General features: G+C 40.0%; 1 protein-coding gene and 1 long non-coding RNA gene across 2 annotated transcripts in view; both read right to left on the bottom strand.

The window, feature by feature from the left end:
- The window catches only part of tbccd1 (TBCC domain containing 1), a 47,881-nt gene that overhangs the window by 21,377 nt on the left and 12,060 nt on the right, over positions 1-14,444 (bottom strand). Inside the window, exon 3 of the mRNA NM_001016961.3 lies at positions 8,394-8,760. Coding sequence (NP_001016961.2) covers positions 8,394-8,760 — 367 coding nt within the window. The remainder of the gene's footprint in view (positions 1-8,393; positions 8,761-14,444) is intronic.
- Positions 423-4,129, bottom strand: LOC116407613. Its single transcript, XR_004220456.1, has 2 exons — positions 1,239-4,129; positions 423-940 (listed from the first exon to the last, which is right to left on the bottom strand). It is a non-coding gene; the product is annotated as an uncharacterized LOC116407613 (long non-coding RNA).

The following is a 14,444-nucleotide window of genomic DNA, read 5'->3' as shown; positions in this document are numbered from 1 at the left end:
GTGCATTGTAAAAATTTATGGTATATATCCCCTTTAATGTGATCTGGTACAACAGTATCAGAGAACTGTGATAGGGATTACCTAACAGAATAGAAAAAAGAATCTCAATATAAGCCTGCCTTCATACATTCTATAAAATTACATTACTGAATATTGAACTTTAGAAATGTATCAACTATAGGTGATGGGAAAAAAATTTAAAAAACGAGGGAGAGAGGGGAACCGGAGGTACCAATTTGCGTTGAATGGTTCTTTAGTTTGTTATTTATATGAACCCAAGTTTTCAAGTATGATCACTTAGTCGACAGCAAGAGTAAATGAATTATTTGTTTTGGCTCCTATAACACCCAATTTTAAGGGGTTTCCCTTACTTTCCCCTTTTCCATTACCTGTTACTACACATAAGACAACAGATCACCAGAAACATTATAACTCTTGCTTTATTGTTTAAAGAAAAAGTACATTTAAGATTTTAATTGTTAGAGATTATTATTATAATTTACACATATTTAGAAATCACCAACATATTCCCCGGATGAGAATGGGTGTAAACGCTGAACATACAGGATTTAAAAACAAAAACAACCAATACATAAGGAACAGGGCCCGGCCCAAATATATACAGTCATACTTTATAACATTAATTAAAAAAACAAATAAACCCATAGGCTGAAACAGGGATTATGATCATAGTCATTTGTAAACACCATCTCAGTCACAATGTCAAAAGTGCAGTTTCCCGAGTAAATCAATACACCATATGTATACTGTAGGTGCACATAGAGAGGGCCGCAAAACACCCCAAAACAGGGTCAATGCACAAGGGCAATTTTTAGCTGAAACGTTTATGGTGGTGTTCTTCAGTTTTCATCTGCACCATCCTTGCTTTCCTACATGCAGACATGTGGACACAGTTCTCCATAGAAAACTGTGGTTTGGCCTGAAGTGAAGGAAAAAAAATAGATCCAAAGTTAGATTTTCCCCAATTACAAATTAACAATAAAAAAATGTTAGATATCAATCTGCAAGATCTCCTGAATAAAATGATACCCACACGTGTGGGTACACCTAAAGGCGCAGCCATCAAACAACCCAAAACAGTGCAAATGAATAAGGACAATTTGAGGTGAAATGTTTAGGGGATGCATTCCTAGGGTGTACACACTTTGCAGTTTTCCAGCCTTTTCCGTTCACAGTGAAATACCCCAACAAACTATATATTTCTTGAAATTGCACACCTGCCGCTATTCAGTGGCATCATCCTTGCATTTCTACATGCAGCACTATAGCTACAGTTCTCAATATAATCCTCAGTTTGGCCTAAAATGAAGGAAAAGGTAGATTAAGTAAGATTTCTCCAATAAATTGCCATGGTAACTAAAAGAACATGCTATATATTCATCTACAACTTCTCCCAAAAAAAAAAAAACAATTCACCACATGTATGGGTGCACCTAAAGATGCTATGAAAGGGAATAATATGCTGATCATGTCCTGGAATGTGAGGGGGATGAAACTGAAGTACAAGAGAGTGGAAGTAAGTACCTTTACAGTATGTCTACAGGAATCCCACCTAGTGAGTCAGAAACTATTAGCACTTAAAATGTATTGGGTTGCCCAAAGCTACCAAGCTTTGTAATCCTCCACTTTCAAATATACAACATGGTGCTAACTCTTTGTGCTCTCTATGTTCCACACAGGGAGTATTTGATTTTGGGTAAGACACCCCCAAGAAAGGAATACAGATGTCATTCAGCCACTCAGAAAACATTCTTCTGCACTGATTTTGCCCTAGGCACACAGGGCTTCCTATGATATAACTCAGAGGTTAATATACTCCTGCGAATACTATCTGACTATTTCGCCCTAGCCCTAAGATTGACCCTTCTGGGCCAGCACACCACTAGGCTCTGGTGTCACAATCCCCTCTGGCTTAAAATCCCACCCACAGCTGAAGACAGAGATGAGGAAATAGAGCAATACTGGAAGGAAAATAAGAACACAGCACCCACTGACATACTGTGGTACACCTCTAAAGCAGTCCTGCATGGCAGATTAATACAGTCTATAAAGCACTTCCAGGGGTAAAACTGAAGGAAGAGGTCAGACACCTAGATAAGGCATATGTCAAGGCACAGAGAGACTACTCAACAAGCACTACAGATGACAAATATCTAGTAACACAGCATACACAAGCCCTTCCACTCAAGCAGATAGAGCTCACTAGAAAACAACTGCTATATGCACAGCAAAGGGTTTTTGATCAAGGGGAGACGAACAGTAAAGTCCTAGCACACCTTGCCAAAGCCCCCACTGAAACAGCAGCAGTTCCTAGAATAATACCACAGGATAAAACTGAAATTACCGATTCCCAGGGCATTGCAAAGGAGTTTGCAGATTATTATGCCACACTCTAACCAGACTCAAAGCTACCTCAGATCAGATTAGTGCCTACCTTTAGAGGTTACCTCTAAATTCACTAGAGCCACAACAAAAGGCCTACTTTGATTCCCCAAATTTCCCAATATGACCTAGCATTAGCAGTCCAGAGCTTTCTGACTAGCAAAACACCAGGCCAAGACGGGTTCCTAAAAGACTGGTACCTGGCAATCAAAACACTTAATCCTTACCTACATAATACCTTGATAGATGCTTAAGTGACTCCCCCCACTCTACTCTGCAAGAAGCCATAATAGTGGTTATACCCAAAGAGACTGGGGAGCTTGCCCACTGTGAGGCACACAGGCCTTTCTCACTACTGAATCTAGATATTAAAATACTTGCCAAAGTCCTAGCCACAAGGCTAGCCAAGGTTATCACTACTCTTAAAGAACCAGATCAGTCTGGGTTATGCCCAAAAAGCCAGAATTAATACTAGAAGGCTATATGCCAACCTGCAGATCCCCCACAAGAATGGAGGTGCCAGGGCAATTCTGTTAATTGGGAAAAAACATTTTACTCCATAGAGTGGCTCTTTCTTTGGGAGCTCCTGCCTAGATATGGTATAGGATCTAAATTTATTGCTTGCCTAAAAATACTGTAGTTTGGGTTTCATGTTTAATTTGAAAATGACTTTTATTTTACAGCTTTTTATGCCTGGGTGACAGGTCCACTTTAAGAACCAAAGCAAAAAAACAGATTTAAAATTTGATTTCTTGCTAAATTCATGAAGACAACTAACAAAAACCTACAAGGTATCCCTGTAACTTTTTCCACCAAATATTCATACCATGAAAAAAGGAATAAATATAGCTCTGAAATATAGACAGCCTCTATGTCAGTACAGTTGAGCATTTGAGGTACCAACAATAAAGTTTGTGGCATTAGAAGAAGAGTTTAAATCATCTCAGGGATTTACCACAAAAGTCTTTATATCAGAAACAAAATTTTGAGTTGCAAGTCCAACATCAGCCCTTCGCATGAAGTTGCCTGCAGAAGGAAACTTTGTGCAATTTCAGAGAACCGAAGCAATGTGTATGTCTTTCCACCAGCGACTCCCTTTGTCACCTTCATAAATACATTTTTTGTGTCAATTTTATTGCTTTCATAGCTTAAATTTCTCCACAATTCAGGCTCTTCTCTAGCTGCAGTGTGAGCCCTATTGCCCTCATCTTGATCCTCCACATACTGATCTACATCCATAGGCACTAAAAGGGCTATTGCTAGCCCATGACTCATCGGAAGACAAGATGCTTTCTGAGGTCAAAACTCAGAATCATACTCCCAGACCTCCTCTGAGCTAGATGCCTAGCACAGTGCAGCAGCCTCTTCTGCAGTACAATATATACCCAAGTACAAAGAGCTCACAATCTGAGAGACAAGTAAACAAAATAAAGTAATCAGTGATTTCTTACTGTGATCAGCAGCCAGAAAGATAGATTACTATTGCAACACGGGCAAGAGCAGATACTGGAGGAAAAAAGTGAAGTGTGTTCAGAATACCTGATCAGTAGTCGCACTATGCAATGACAATTTTATTGACAAAAAACAAGTAATTCAACAACAGTGTCTAACTGAAAATGCAATAGAACTACTGAAACTACAATAAAAACCACTTAAAATCAATACTGTAAATAACGCACTGAACAGAGTGATTAATACAGGTATGGGACCCATTATCCAGAATACTTGGGACCTGGGGTTTTCCAGATAAGGGGTCTTTCTGTAATTTGGATCTCCTACCTTAAGTCTGCTAAAAAAATTATTTAAACAGTAATTAAACTCAATAGGATTGTTTTGGCTCCAATAAGGATTGATCATATCTTAGTTGGGATCAAGTACAAGACCCTGTTTTATTATTACAGGGAAAAAGGAAACCACTTTTTAAAAATGTAAATTATTTGATTAAAATGCAGTCTATGGGAGATGGCCTTTCTGTAATCCGGGACTTTTCAGATACGGGGTCTGGTACCTGTACTTAAAATATTTGATTACTGGTCCCACTTTGAAATGAGTTATATAAGCAAGAACAAGCAATCAACAACAATTTACTAAAGTCACTTAAATGCAATAAAAAAAAAAAAAAAAAAAAAAAAAAGACTACTCAGTTATTGATGTTTAAGCTACTTGATAACTAGTCGTACTGAAAAATAATGCTAACATAAGCAATAAAAAGTAATAAAGAGCAGAGCATCAACAAAAGTTTCAACAAATAAAATTAAAGTCTAATAAAACCACTAAAATCAAGCAAAATGAATTGCTCTCCAATTCTTTTAGCAATGGAGTGATTAGTAATTAAAATTCTCGATCTACTAGTCACACCACCAAATATACAGAATTTAGAGCAAACACAACACTTAAATGGAAAATAAGGTTAAAAAAAAAGTTAGCACATTTGCAAAAAGTCATAGGTGGAGGGTGACTTTTTTGTTTGGGGAGGCTAAAGATGGGCCATACACAGACTAATTTAAAGCTGCTGTAAAAAATGAGCCTCCCAACTACCTTTCAGGAATACTGTGCAAAAGTGCGGACGGGGGTACTTTTTGCACCCTTAAATGCTTAGGATGTAAAAGCATTCTGTGAGGGGTTCTCCATCTATTTGTGTTCGGAATCAGTTAGCTTTAATGTATTTTAGCTAGTTTTATAGTGAGAAAGGTGGTGGGTTCTGACTTCCCAAGCACACTATATACAGTCAAATGCAGTCTATATTAAACAAGCACATTATATGCAGTGAGCTACGGCGGATGGCACGGTGGATTGTGTTCACTGACAATGGTTTCTGGAAGTATTCCTGAGGCCATTCTGTGATTTCCTTTACAGTAGCATTCCTGTTTGTGGTGCAGTGTTGTTTAAGGGCCCGGAGATCACAGGCATCCAGTATGGTTTTACGGCCTTGACCCTTACACACAGAGATTGTTCCAGATTCTCTGAATCTTCGGATGATGTTATGCACAGTTGATGATGATAGATGCAAAATCTTTGCAATTTTTCACTGGGTAACACCTTTCTGATATTGCTCCACTATCTTTCTGTGCAAAATTGTGGGAATTGGTGATCCTCTACCCATCTTGGCTTCTGAGAGACACTGCCACTCCGAGAAGCTCTTTTTATACCCAATCATGTTGACAATTGACCTAATTAGTGTTATTTGGTCTTCCAGCTCTTCGTTATGCTCAAATTTACTTTTTCCAGCCTCTTATTGCTACTTGTCCCAACTTTTTTGGGATTTGTTGACACCATGAAATTCTGAATCAACATATTTTTCCCTTAACATGGTACATTTTCTCAGTTTAAACTTTTGTTCCGTGATTTATGTTCTATTCTGAATAAAATATTAGAAGTTGGCACCTCCACATCATTGCATTCAGTTTTTATTCACAATTTGTTTAGTGTCCCAACTTTTTTGGAATCCGGTTTGTAGAAATGAACAAAACAATGACAAAAGTAAGAAAAAAAAGAAAGTGCAAAAACAACAACAAATACATAAGAGCACAATTAGCTTTTTCAGGGGTAAAGAGCTAATTTAGGACTGTAGCAACGGTGATAGGGATTCTATAGATGCCATGTGACAAAAAACTAATTTCAGTCAGTGATTCAGCCTTTAGAACATATACAGTATAGTACCTGTGGGATTAGGATAAAATCTGCAATTCAGTGTTGGGTGAGGTAAAGTTTACAGCTGCTAGATCCTTCTTAAGTCTTCATTTCTGCAGTGCCTTCAGTTTGTAATATCTCCCCAGCCCAGCTCAAATCTGTGCCTTGATTGGTCAATTTTACAGTTTGTCAAGAGAACTGTGCTCTGATAGGAGAAGCCACAAGAAAAAAGATCCAATCGGCTGATTACAACAGAACTGGAGCTTGCAGGAAAGCAAGAGGATTACCCGATGGTACAGGTTCCAGAGCAGAGCAGACACGGAGCAAGTTTTTTTTTAATTTGTTTTAGTGTTTGTGCATGTGCATGTATATTTATTGGTATATGTATGTGTAAAAATAGGTGGGGGAAGAATTCAAAAAGTCAATAAGCAAATAAATAAGTAAGCAGCATTAATGTGTCTAGTATAAATAAATTTAAAGCAACTGGACTTGTTTGGTAATCATTGAAGACATTTCACTACTCATCCGAGCAGCTTCTGGTATGGGAAGTCCTCAGCATATATACTCTTCCACTAATCAAATCACAATGGCACTATGTAACTCTTCAGAAAGAGGCCATTCATGTCAAAGTGGACAAACCATCCCTAAACAGAGGCGGGGGACTTCGACACCATCTGTCTGCTACATACAATGCTGTTCTAACATCTGTACCCCGGCAGTTTCAGAACTCTTCACACATCCATTCATGCAACTCTAACAAGTAACACCTGTTTTGAAGAGTTGCATGATACTTTGGTAATCCTTTCAAAGTAACTCCACAGCATTCACACCTTTGTGAGTTTCAGATGTCACCTTTCTGAAGAGTTACATAGTGCCATTGTGATTTGATTAGTGGAAGAGTATATATGCTGAGGACTTCCCATACCAGTCAGTTGAACTGAAGAAGCTGCTCGGATGAGTAGTGAAACGTCTTCAATGATTACCAAACAAGTCCAGTTGCTTTAAATTTATTTATACTAGATATACCATGACCTGGATGAATGAAAATCTTCATAGACAGAATTAATGTGATGGGTCCGCAAATGTGTTACCTGGGGACACCATGGCAGATCTCTTTGGCAAGGAGCACTGGTAGACCGCAGCTTTCTGCAGAAATGCTCCAACATGGAGCTCCAGGTGGAGCATAGAAGAGAAGGATGGCACTGGCAGACTGATTTTAAATACCTCAGCAGCTGTAACAGCTCTTAGAAGTCATTTCTACAGCCACCGAGACAGGACACCACAGCCGCTAATATTTTGTCAAAAATCTGCTCCAAGGGAGCGCAATGCCATCTACAACGGGAGGGAGATCCCAGTGTGGGCAGCCATGTTCGGTCACATGCATATACATAACGAGAGACCAGGGATTCTCCTTATTATTTGCTTTCTAAGATGGCATAGCCTAATACTGTATATAAGGTTGTGAACTTATGTGCTTATACATGATAGGAGAGGAATGCCACTTGAACCATCACATATATATAAATATGTGATGGTATATATATTTTTTCTCCAGTGGCTAAGCAACAGAATTTGTCACTATTGTAAGTGTGCTGAGGCATTTTCCTTCTAGTGTATATATTTCGGCCCATAAGGGGACTGAAAAGTCACCCCACCAATAAAGCATTGGATTTTTCCATTATAAATCCTGGTACATTTTTCAACGTTTGTGGTGAACTACACAGAACTACAGACGTATTTAGTTTGGTGTGTTCCCCTTACACCAATTTTACACAATTTTACAGTAAGTACATTTTTTTTAAATGTTTGTTAAACTGTTCAGAAGTCCCCCGGCATTGAAATTTAGCCCTTTTTTTTCTTTTGTACCTAAGGTCATGTGTGAGATAAGATGCTGAGAATGTGCATGCCTTGAGGCAATGTATAGAAATTAAAAAATAAAAACAAAACACTAACAATCTTAGATTGGCAGTTTGAATATAATGAATATTTTGCAATATATAGCATTAGGGCAGTGACACATGGGGAGATTAGTCGCCACGTGACAAATCTTCGTTGACGCGGGCTACTAATCTCCCCGCAATGCCATCCCACCGGCTAAAATGTAAATCGCCGGTGGGATGGCATACGCAGCGCGACTAATCTCTTGGTGTACCCCTGCCCCTCCACATAGATTAATTAGTACCATTATTAAAATACTGATGCACACACATTCTCACATTTATTCTCTTACTCATTTGACATATTAATTCATCAGCATAGACCTACTTCTTCATAAAAACGCAATATGACAAACACAGCACAATAATTTTTCTTACAGTGTACAACACATTTAACACTTGGATAATGGAGGCCATAATTACCTTGCTGAGCCCATGACAACTTTGTTCCTGATTTGATACATGATGTTATTCCAAATGGGTTGATTACAAGGCATTCCTTAATCCATGCTTGTAACTTTTGAAATGAAAACGAACCCAAGGTTTCAATGAATCCACTTTTTATTTGCACAGGCTGCCAGATAGCCAAATCCAAAAAAGCATTTACTACCCTATTCTTGTCCACTGTTCCCTCAATAACAAATCCAAGGGCAGTAACAACTTCAGCAGATATAAGAATGCAGTGAGAGAACTGGGATACTTTAGAGAGCTGATTAGGTTCCATTAGCAATTCCAGGATGTAGGTTAAATGATTATGTATGAAGTTATAATGACTATAATCATCCCAGACCTGTATGGGAAAAAAATAAACAGAAGATAAAATAACAAAAATGTATTTATTTTAAATAGATATTATGGCTAAAAAACAAACACTCCTTTTTTTCTAATGTAACTGACAATGCTTCTATTCTCTAAAGACACTATTGTAGTATTACCGTTCTCCTAACTAAGGAATTTGTGAGGTCTCCACTACCTTGAAACATATCTGGCACTCAGGGCTACCATCAATAATCACGGGGCCCCATAATATTACGTTACCAGGAGGCCCATATCATACCCCCAACTGTCCCGCTTTTAATAGCGCATCCCACTGTCCCGGATAGTTCCATGAATGTCCCGCATTTCGGGACAGCGGGATGCGCTGGCTGGAGCCGGGCACTCCTGCTTCTTGTGCGGCGGCGACAGGCCCTTTGGGGACACCGTGTATGGGGTCAATTGGGGGAACTTTCTATGGGGGCATGGTGTATGGGGGGGTAGTTTCTATGGGGGCACTGTGTATGCGGACCACGGTCTATGGGGTCGATTGGGGGCACTGTTTATGGGGTCAATTGTGTAAGGGGGTAGTTTCTATGGGTACACTGTGTATGGGGTAGTTTCAATGGGGGCACTATGTATGGGGGCTACTGTATGGGGTCAATTGTGTATGGGGGTAGTTTCTATGGGGACACTGTCTATGGGGGCTACAGTCTATGGGGTCAATTGGGGGCACTGACTATAGTAGGGGGCAAAACTGGTACATAGTTATAACTCACTTATAACTGACTGCCTTCTCTCTATATTTCTATTTTATATGTAGGAGTTGCTATTTTGTTTTCCTTTAGTAGTACAGTATGATGGTATAGCACATTTTGTGTCTGATCCCACCATTTCAACTATATAAATGGAGTATTTTGGGGGGAAAAAAAGGGGGGGTGGTAATTGGGGCATGGTCACAAAAGTGGGCGTGGTCAAAAAAACTGCAGTGCTGTGCGCACCAAATCTTTTTGTCCCTCTTTTCATTTTTCAAATGTTGGGAGGTATGCCATAGTTCTAGCCCACCAGTCATCTGCGTCCCTTGGGCAGTGGGCCCTGCTAGTAAGTAGAGGGTGACACCAATTTAGAAATATTAGACAGAATTTTTTTCTGCACAATTTACTCAGGTAGCTTGCCATGTGACTTCATTTACATAGATCATTATTTATCATCTTTTTCCACTATGTAAAATATTGCAGCATATTTTGCTTTTGTGTGCCATGTGATGTCAAAATAAAGTTTGCTTCATTGATAGCCTTACTAGGAACATCTCTCTTAATAAAAAGCAAATATAAGAATGACAATATGTTACAGATTTTCATTAATTATTTATGTGGGTGCTTTCTAGATATCAAGAGACATCAGTACAAGACCAACAATCTACTTGAAAAACATATTCCTGCAGATTGTACTTTTTTCATGACAAACAACCTGTCCCATGAGTTATAAACTAGGGTGGTTAACTACAAGATTGATATACTTGTCTGTTCTTCCAAGCAATATAGAGCGAATTCTCAGACTGCAATTACAGGTATGGGACCTGTTATCCAGAATGGTTGGGACCTGGGGTTTTCCGGATAAGGGATCTTTCCGTAATTTGGATCTCTATAACTTAAGTCATTTAAATACTGAATAAACCCAAAAGGATTGTTTCGCCTCCAATACGGATTAATTGTATCTTAGTTGGGATTAAGTTCAAGGTACTGTTTAATTATTACAGAGAAAAAGAAAGTAGGAGACTAAGTACCAAGTGTAAAAATGAGTTCATGTCAATTTGCCGGTGTGTATCTTGCAGTATGTATGTGATCTTAGAGCAGCAATTCCATGGAGCATTCACTTGTGAGAGATGTATGTGGGGTTACCTCTTGGAATATAAGTTGCAGACTCAAAGCAGGGAGCTAGCAGCACTGAGAACAACTGCAAATATGGGGCGGACAGGAGGCTTACAGAGCAACCACTGGCAGAGGCCAGTGTAGTGGGAGGTGGAGAAGGGACAGTCAAGTAGGGTTGCTGGTCCACAGCTTATCAAGATCAACAGATTTGCCATTTTGAGTGAAGATGTTAGGGAGGACAGCTCTGAACTGGTACGTATGGAGCAGGCTGACTCTCAAGAGCACCCTGGGAGCCAGCACCTCTAATACAGATGATAATTCACCACCTGGGCAAACAACAACTGCTATCCAAGTACTGCTGTGATTGGTCTATGAAATGTGTTTATTGTTCATGAAATTGTGTAATTTTTGATGATGGAATTAGGATTGTGAATATAAAATTAATAATAAAATACACTGCTCAAAAATATAAAGCGAACACAAATCAAACTCAATTGGATTCAGGTCTGGGGAACAGGTGGGCCAGTCATTAGCATCAATGCATTAGTCTTGCAGGAACTGCTGACACACTCCAGCCACATGAGGTCTAGCATTGTCTTGCATTAGGAGGAACCCAGGGCCAACCGCACCAGCATATGGTCTCACAAGGGGTCTGAGGATCTCATTTTGGTACCTAATGGCAGTCAGGCTACCTCTGGCGAGCACGCTGTGTGCCCCCCCCCAAAGAAATGCCACCCACACCATTACTGACCCACTGCCAAACCGGTCATTGCTGGAGGATGTTGCAGGCAGCAGAACGTTCTCCACGGCATCTCCAGACTCTGTCACGTCTGTCACATGTGCTAAATGTGAACCTGCTTTCATCTGTGAAGAGCACAGGGCACCAGTGGCGAATTTGCCACTCTTGGTGTTCTCTGGCAAATGCCAAATGTAAGCACAACCCCCACCTGTGGACGTTGGGCCCTCATACCACCCTCATGTAGTCTGACCGTTTGAGCAGACACATGCACATTTGTGGCCTGCTGGAGGTCATTTTGCAGGGCTCTGGCAGTGCTCCTCCTGTTCCTCCTTGCACAAAGGTAGAGGTAGCGGTCCTGCTGCTGGGTTGTTGCCATCCTACGGCCTCCTCCATGTCTCCTGATGCACTGGCCAGTCTCCTTGTAGCGCCTCCATGCTCTGGACACTACACTGACAGACACAGCAAACCTTCTTGCCCCAGCTCGCATTGATGTGCCATCCTGGATGAGCTGCACTACCTGAGCCATTTGTGTGGGTTGTAGACTCCGTCTCATGCTACCACTAGAGTGAAAGCACCACCAGCATTCAAAAGTGACCAAAACATCACCTGTTGTCTGTTCCATTTGCACAACAGCATGTGAAATTAAGTGTCAATCAGTGTTGCTACGTTTGATTTCACAGAAGTGTGATTAACTTGGAGTTACATTGTGTTGTTTAAGTGTTCCCTTTGTTTTTTTTGAGCAGTGTATATGGGATGAATTTTAGTATGTATAAATTAATGGTTTTTATTATTGATTATGTCCTCTACCAATTTGATTTATTGATATATTGTTCTTAACAATTTATTCAAGTTTTTTAATCCACACAGCCTCCCTTTGTAGCATTGCTTTATTAATATTAATATTGATTATGTTTGGCTTCATGGAAGTACCGGGCAACTGCAGTATCTGTGCTTGCTTTTAATTTATAAAAAAAAAGAAAAAGCTCCTTCATCTTACACTTTAATGGTCTAATGGTTAGACCTACACAGACCATACCACATGCTTCACATAAGTATTTGAACACCTGGCAATCAGCAAGAATTCTGGCTCTTAAAGACCTGTTACTCTGCCTTTAAATAGACCAACTCTACTCCACTCCACTCCACTAAATTAGTAGCACCTGTCTGAGCTCTTTAAAGACACCTGTCCACCCCACAGTCAGTCAGACTCCAACTACTACCATGGGCAAGACCAAAGAGCTGTCAAAAGACACCAGACACAAAATTGTGGACCTCCACAAGGCTGGAAAGGGCTACAGGGCAATTGGCAAGCAGCTTGGTGAAAATAGATCAACTGTTAGAAAATGGAAGAGGCTAAAGACGGTCCATGCAAGATCTCACCTCGTGGGGTATCACTGATGATAAGAAAGGTGAGGAATCAGCCCAGAACTACATGGGAGGAGATGGAGACACAGTTTCAAAGGTCATTGTCGGTAGAACACTACGCCACCATGGTTTCACGTCATGGTCATGTCTGAAGTTTGCCAATGACCATCTGGATGATCCAGAGGAGGCATGGAAGAAAGTCACGTGGTCAGATGAGCCCCGAAACCTGACAGATCTAGAGGAGATCTGTGTGGAGGAGTGGGCCAAAATCCCTGTTGCAGTGTGTGCAAACGTGGTCAAGAACTACAGGAAATGTTTGACCTCTGTAATTGCAAACAAAGGCTTCTGTACCAAATATTAACACTGATTTTCTCAGGTGTTCAAATACTTATGCGCAGCAGTGCAATACAAATAATTTCTTTAAAAATCATACAATGTGATTTCCTGAATTTTTTTTTAAATGCTGTCTCTCACAGTGGGAATGTACCTACAATGTGAATTTCAGACCCCTCCATGATTTTTAAGTGGGAGAACTTGCAAAATCACAGGGTGTTCAAATACTTATCTTCCTCACTGTATATACAGTGCTTTGCAAAAGTATTCACACCCCCCCCCCCCAGGAATTTTTCATGTTTTGTTGCCTCACAACCTGGAATTTTAAAATGGATTGTTTTGAGAGTTTGCACCATTTCATTTACAAAACATGCCTACAACTTTGAAAATGTATTTTTTTATTATGAAGCAAACAACAAATAGGACAAAATAACAAAAAATGTCAGCGTGCCTAACATTTTGCGGCAATTATAGCTGCAAGTCGCTTTGGATAAGTCTCTGTGAGATTGCCACTGGGATTTTTGCCCATTCCTCAAGGCAAAACTGCTCCAGCAACTTCATGTTGGATGGTTTTTGCTGGAGAACAGAAATCTTCAAGTCTGACCACAGATTCTCAATTGGATTGAGGTCTGGACTTTGACTAGGCCATTCCAACACATTTAAATGTTTCCCCTTAAACCACTTGAGTGTTGCTTTAGCAGTATGCTTCGGGTCATTGTCCCACTGGAAGGTAAACCTCCGTCTAAGTCTCAAATCACAGGCAAAGTGACACAGGTTTTGCTCAAGAATATCCCTGTATTTAGCACCATCCACCTTTCCCTCAAGTCGGCAGGTTCGTTGTAGGACCATGTTCTTTCCATTTGAAGATGTTGGATTTGATGGTGCTCTGGGGGATCCTTCAAGATTTGTTTTTTTTTTTTTTTGTTTTTTTTAATAACCCAACCCTGACTTGTATTTCTCAAAAACTATGTCCCTGACTTCTTTGCAGAGCTCCTTGGTCTCCATGGCATGATGCCGCTTGCTAAGTGGTCTTAAAGCCTCTGGGGCCTCACAGAAAGGGTGTGTTTATATGGACAGATCATGTAACACTTAGAATGCACCCAAGTGGACTTCATGTCACTAATTATGTGTCGTTTGAAGGTAATTGGTTGCACCAGGAATTTTTAGGGGCTTCATTGCAAACGGGTTGTATACATTTGCACATGCCAATTTTCAGTTTTTTATTTTGTAAATTCTTTTTTTATATATATTTCTCTCATTTCAGTCCACCATCTTAGACTATTTTGTGCAGATCCATCACAAAAATAAAGATTAATAGGGGGATGTGGGCATTCAAGTCCACAAGCCAAAATCTGTCCTGGAGTGCTTTCTGCAGCATATTTCAAAATTTAACCAGAACATATATTTTCGGAA

Source organism: Xenopus tropicalis, chromosome 9 (genome assembly GCF_000004195.4).
Source record: "Xenopus tropicalis strain Nigerian chromosome 9, UCB_Xtro_10.0, whole genome shotgun sequence".
In the NCBI taxonomy this organism is placed as follows: domain Eukaryota; kingdom Metazoa; phylum Chordata; class Amphibia; order Anura; family Pipidae; genus Xenopus; species Xenopus tropicalis.
This window is presented reverse-complemented; position numbering and strand designations above follow the sequence as displayed.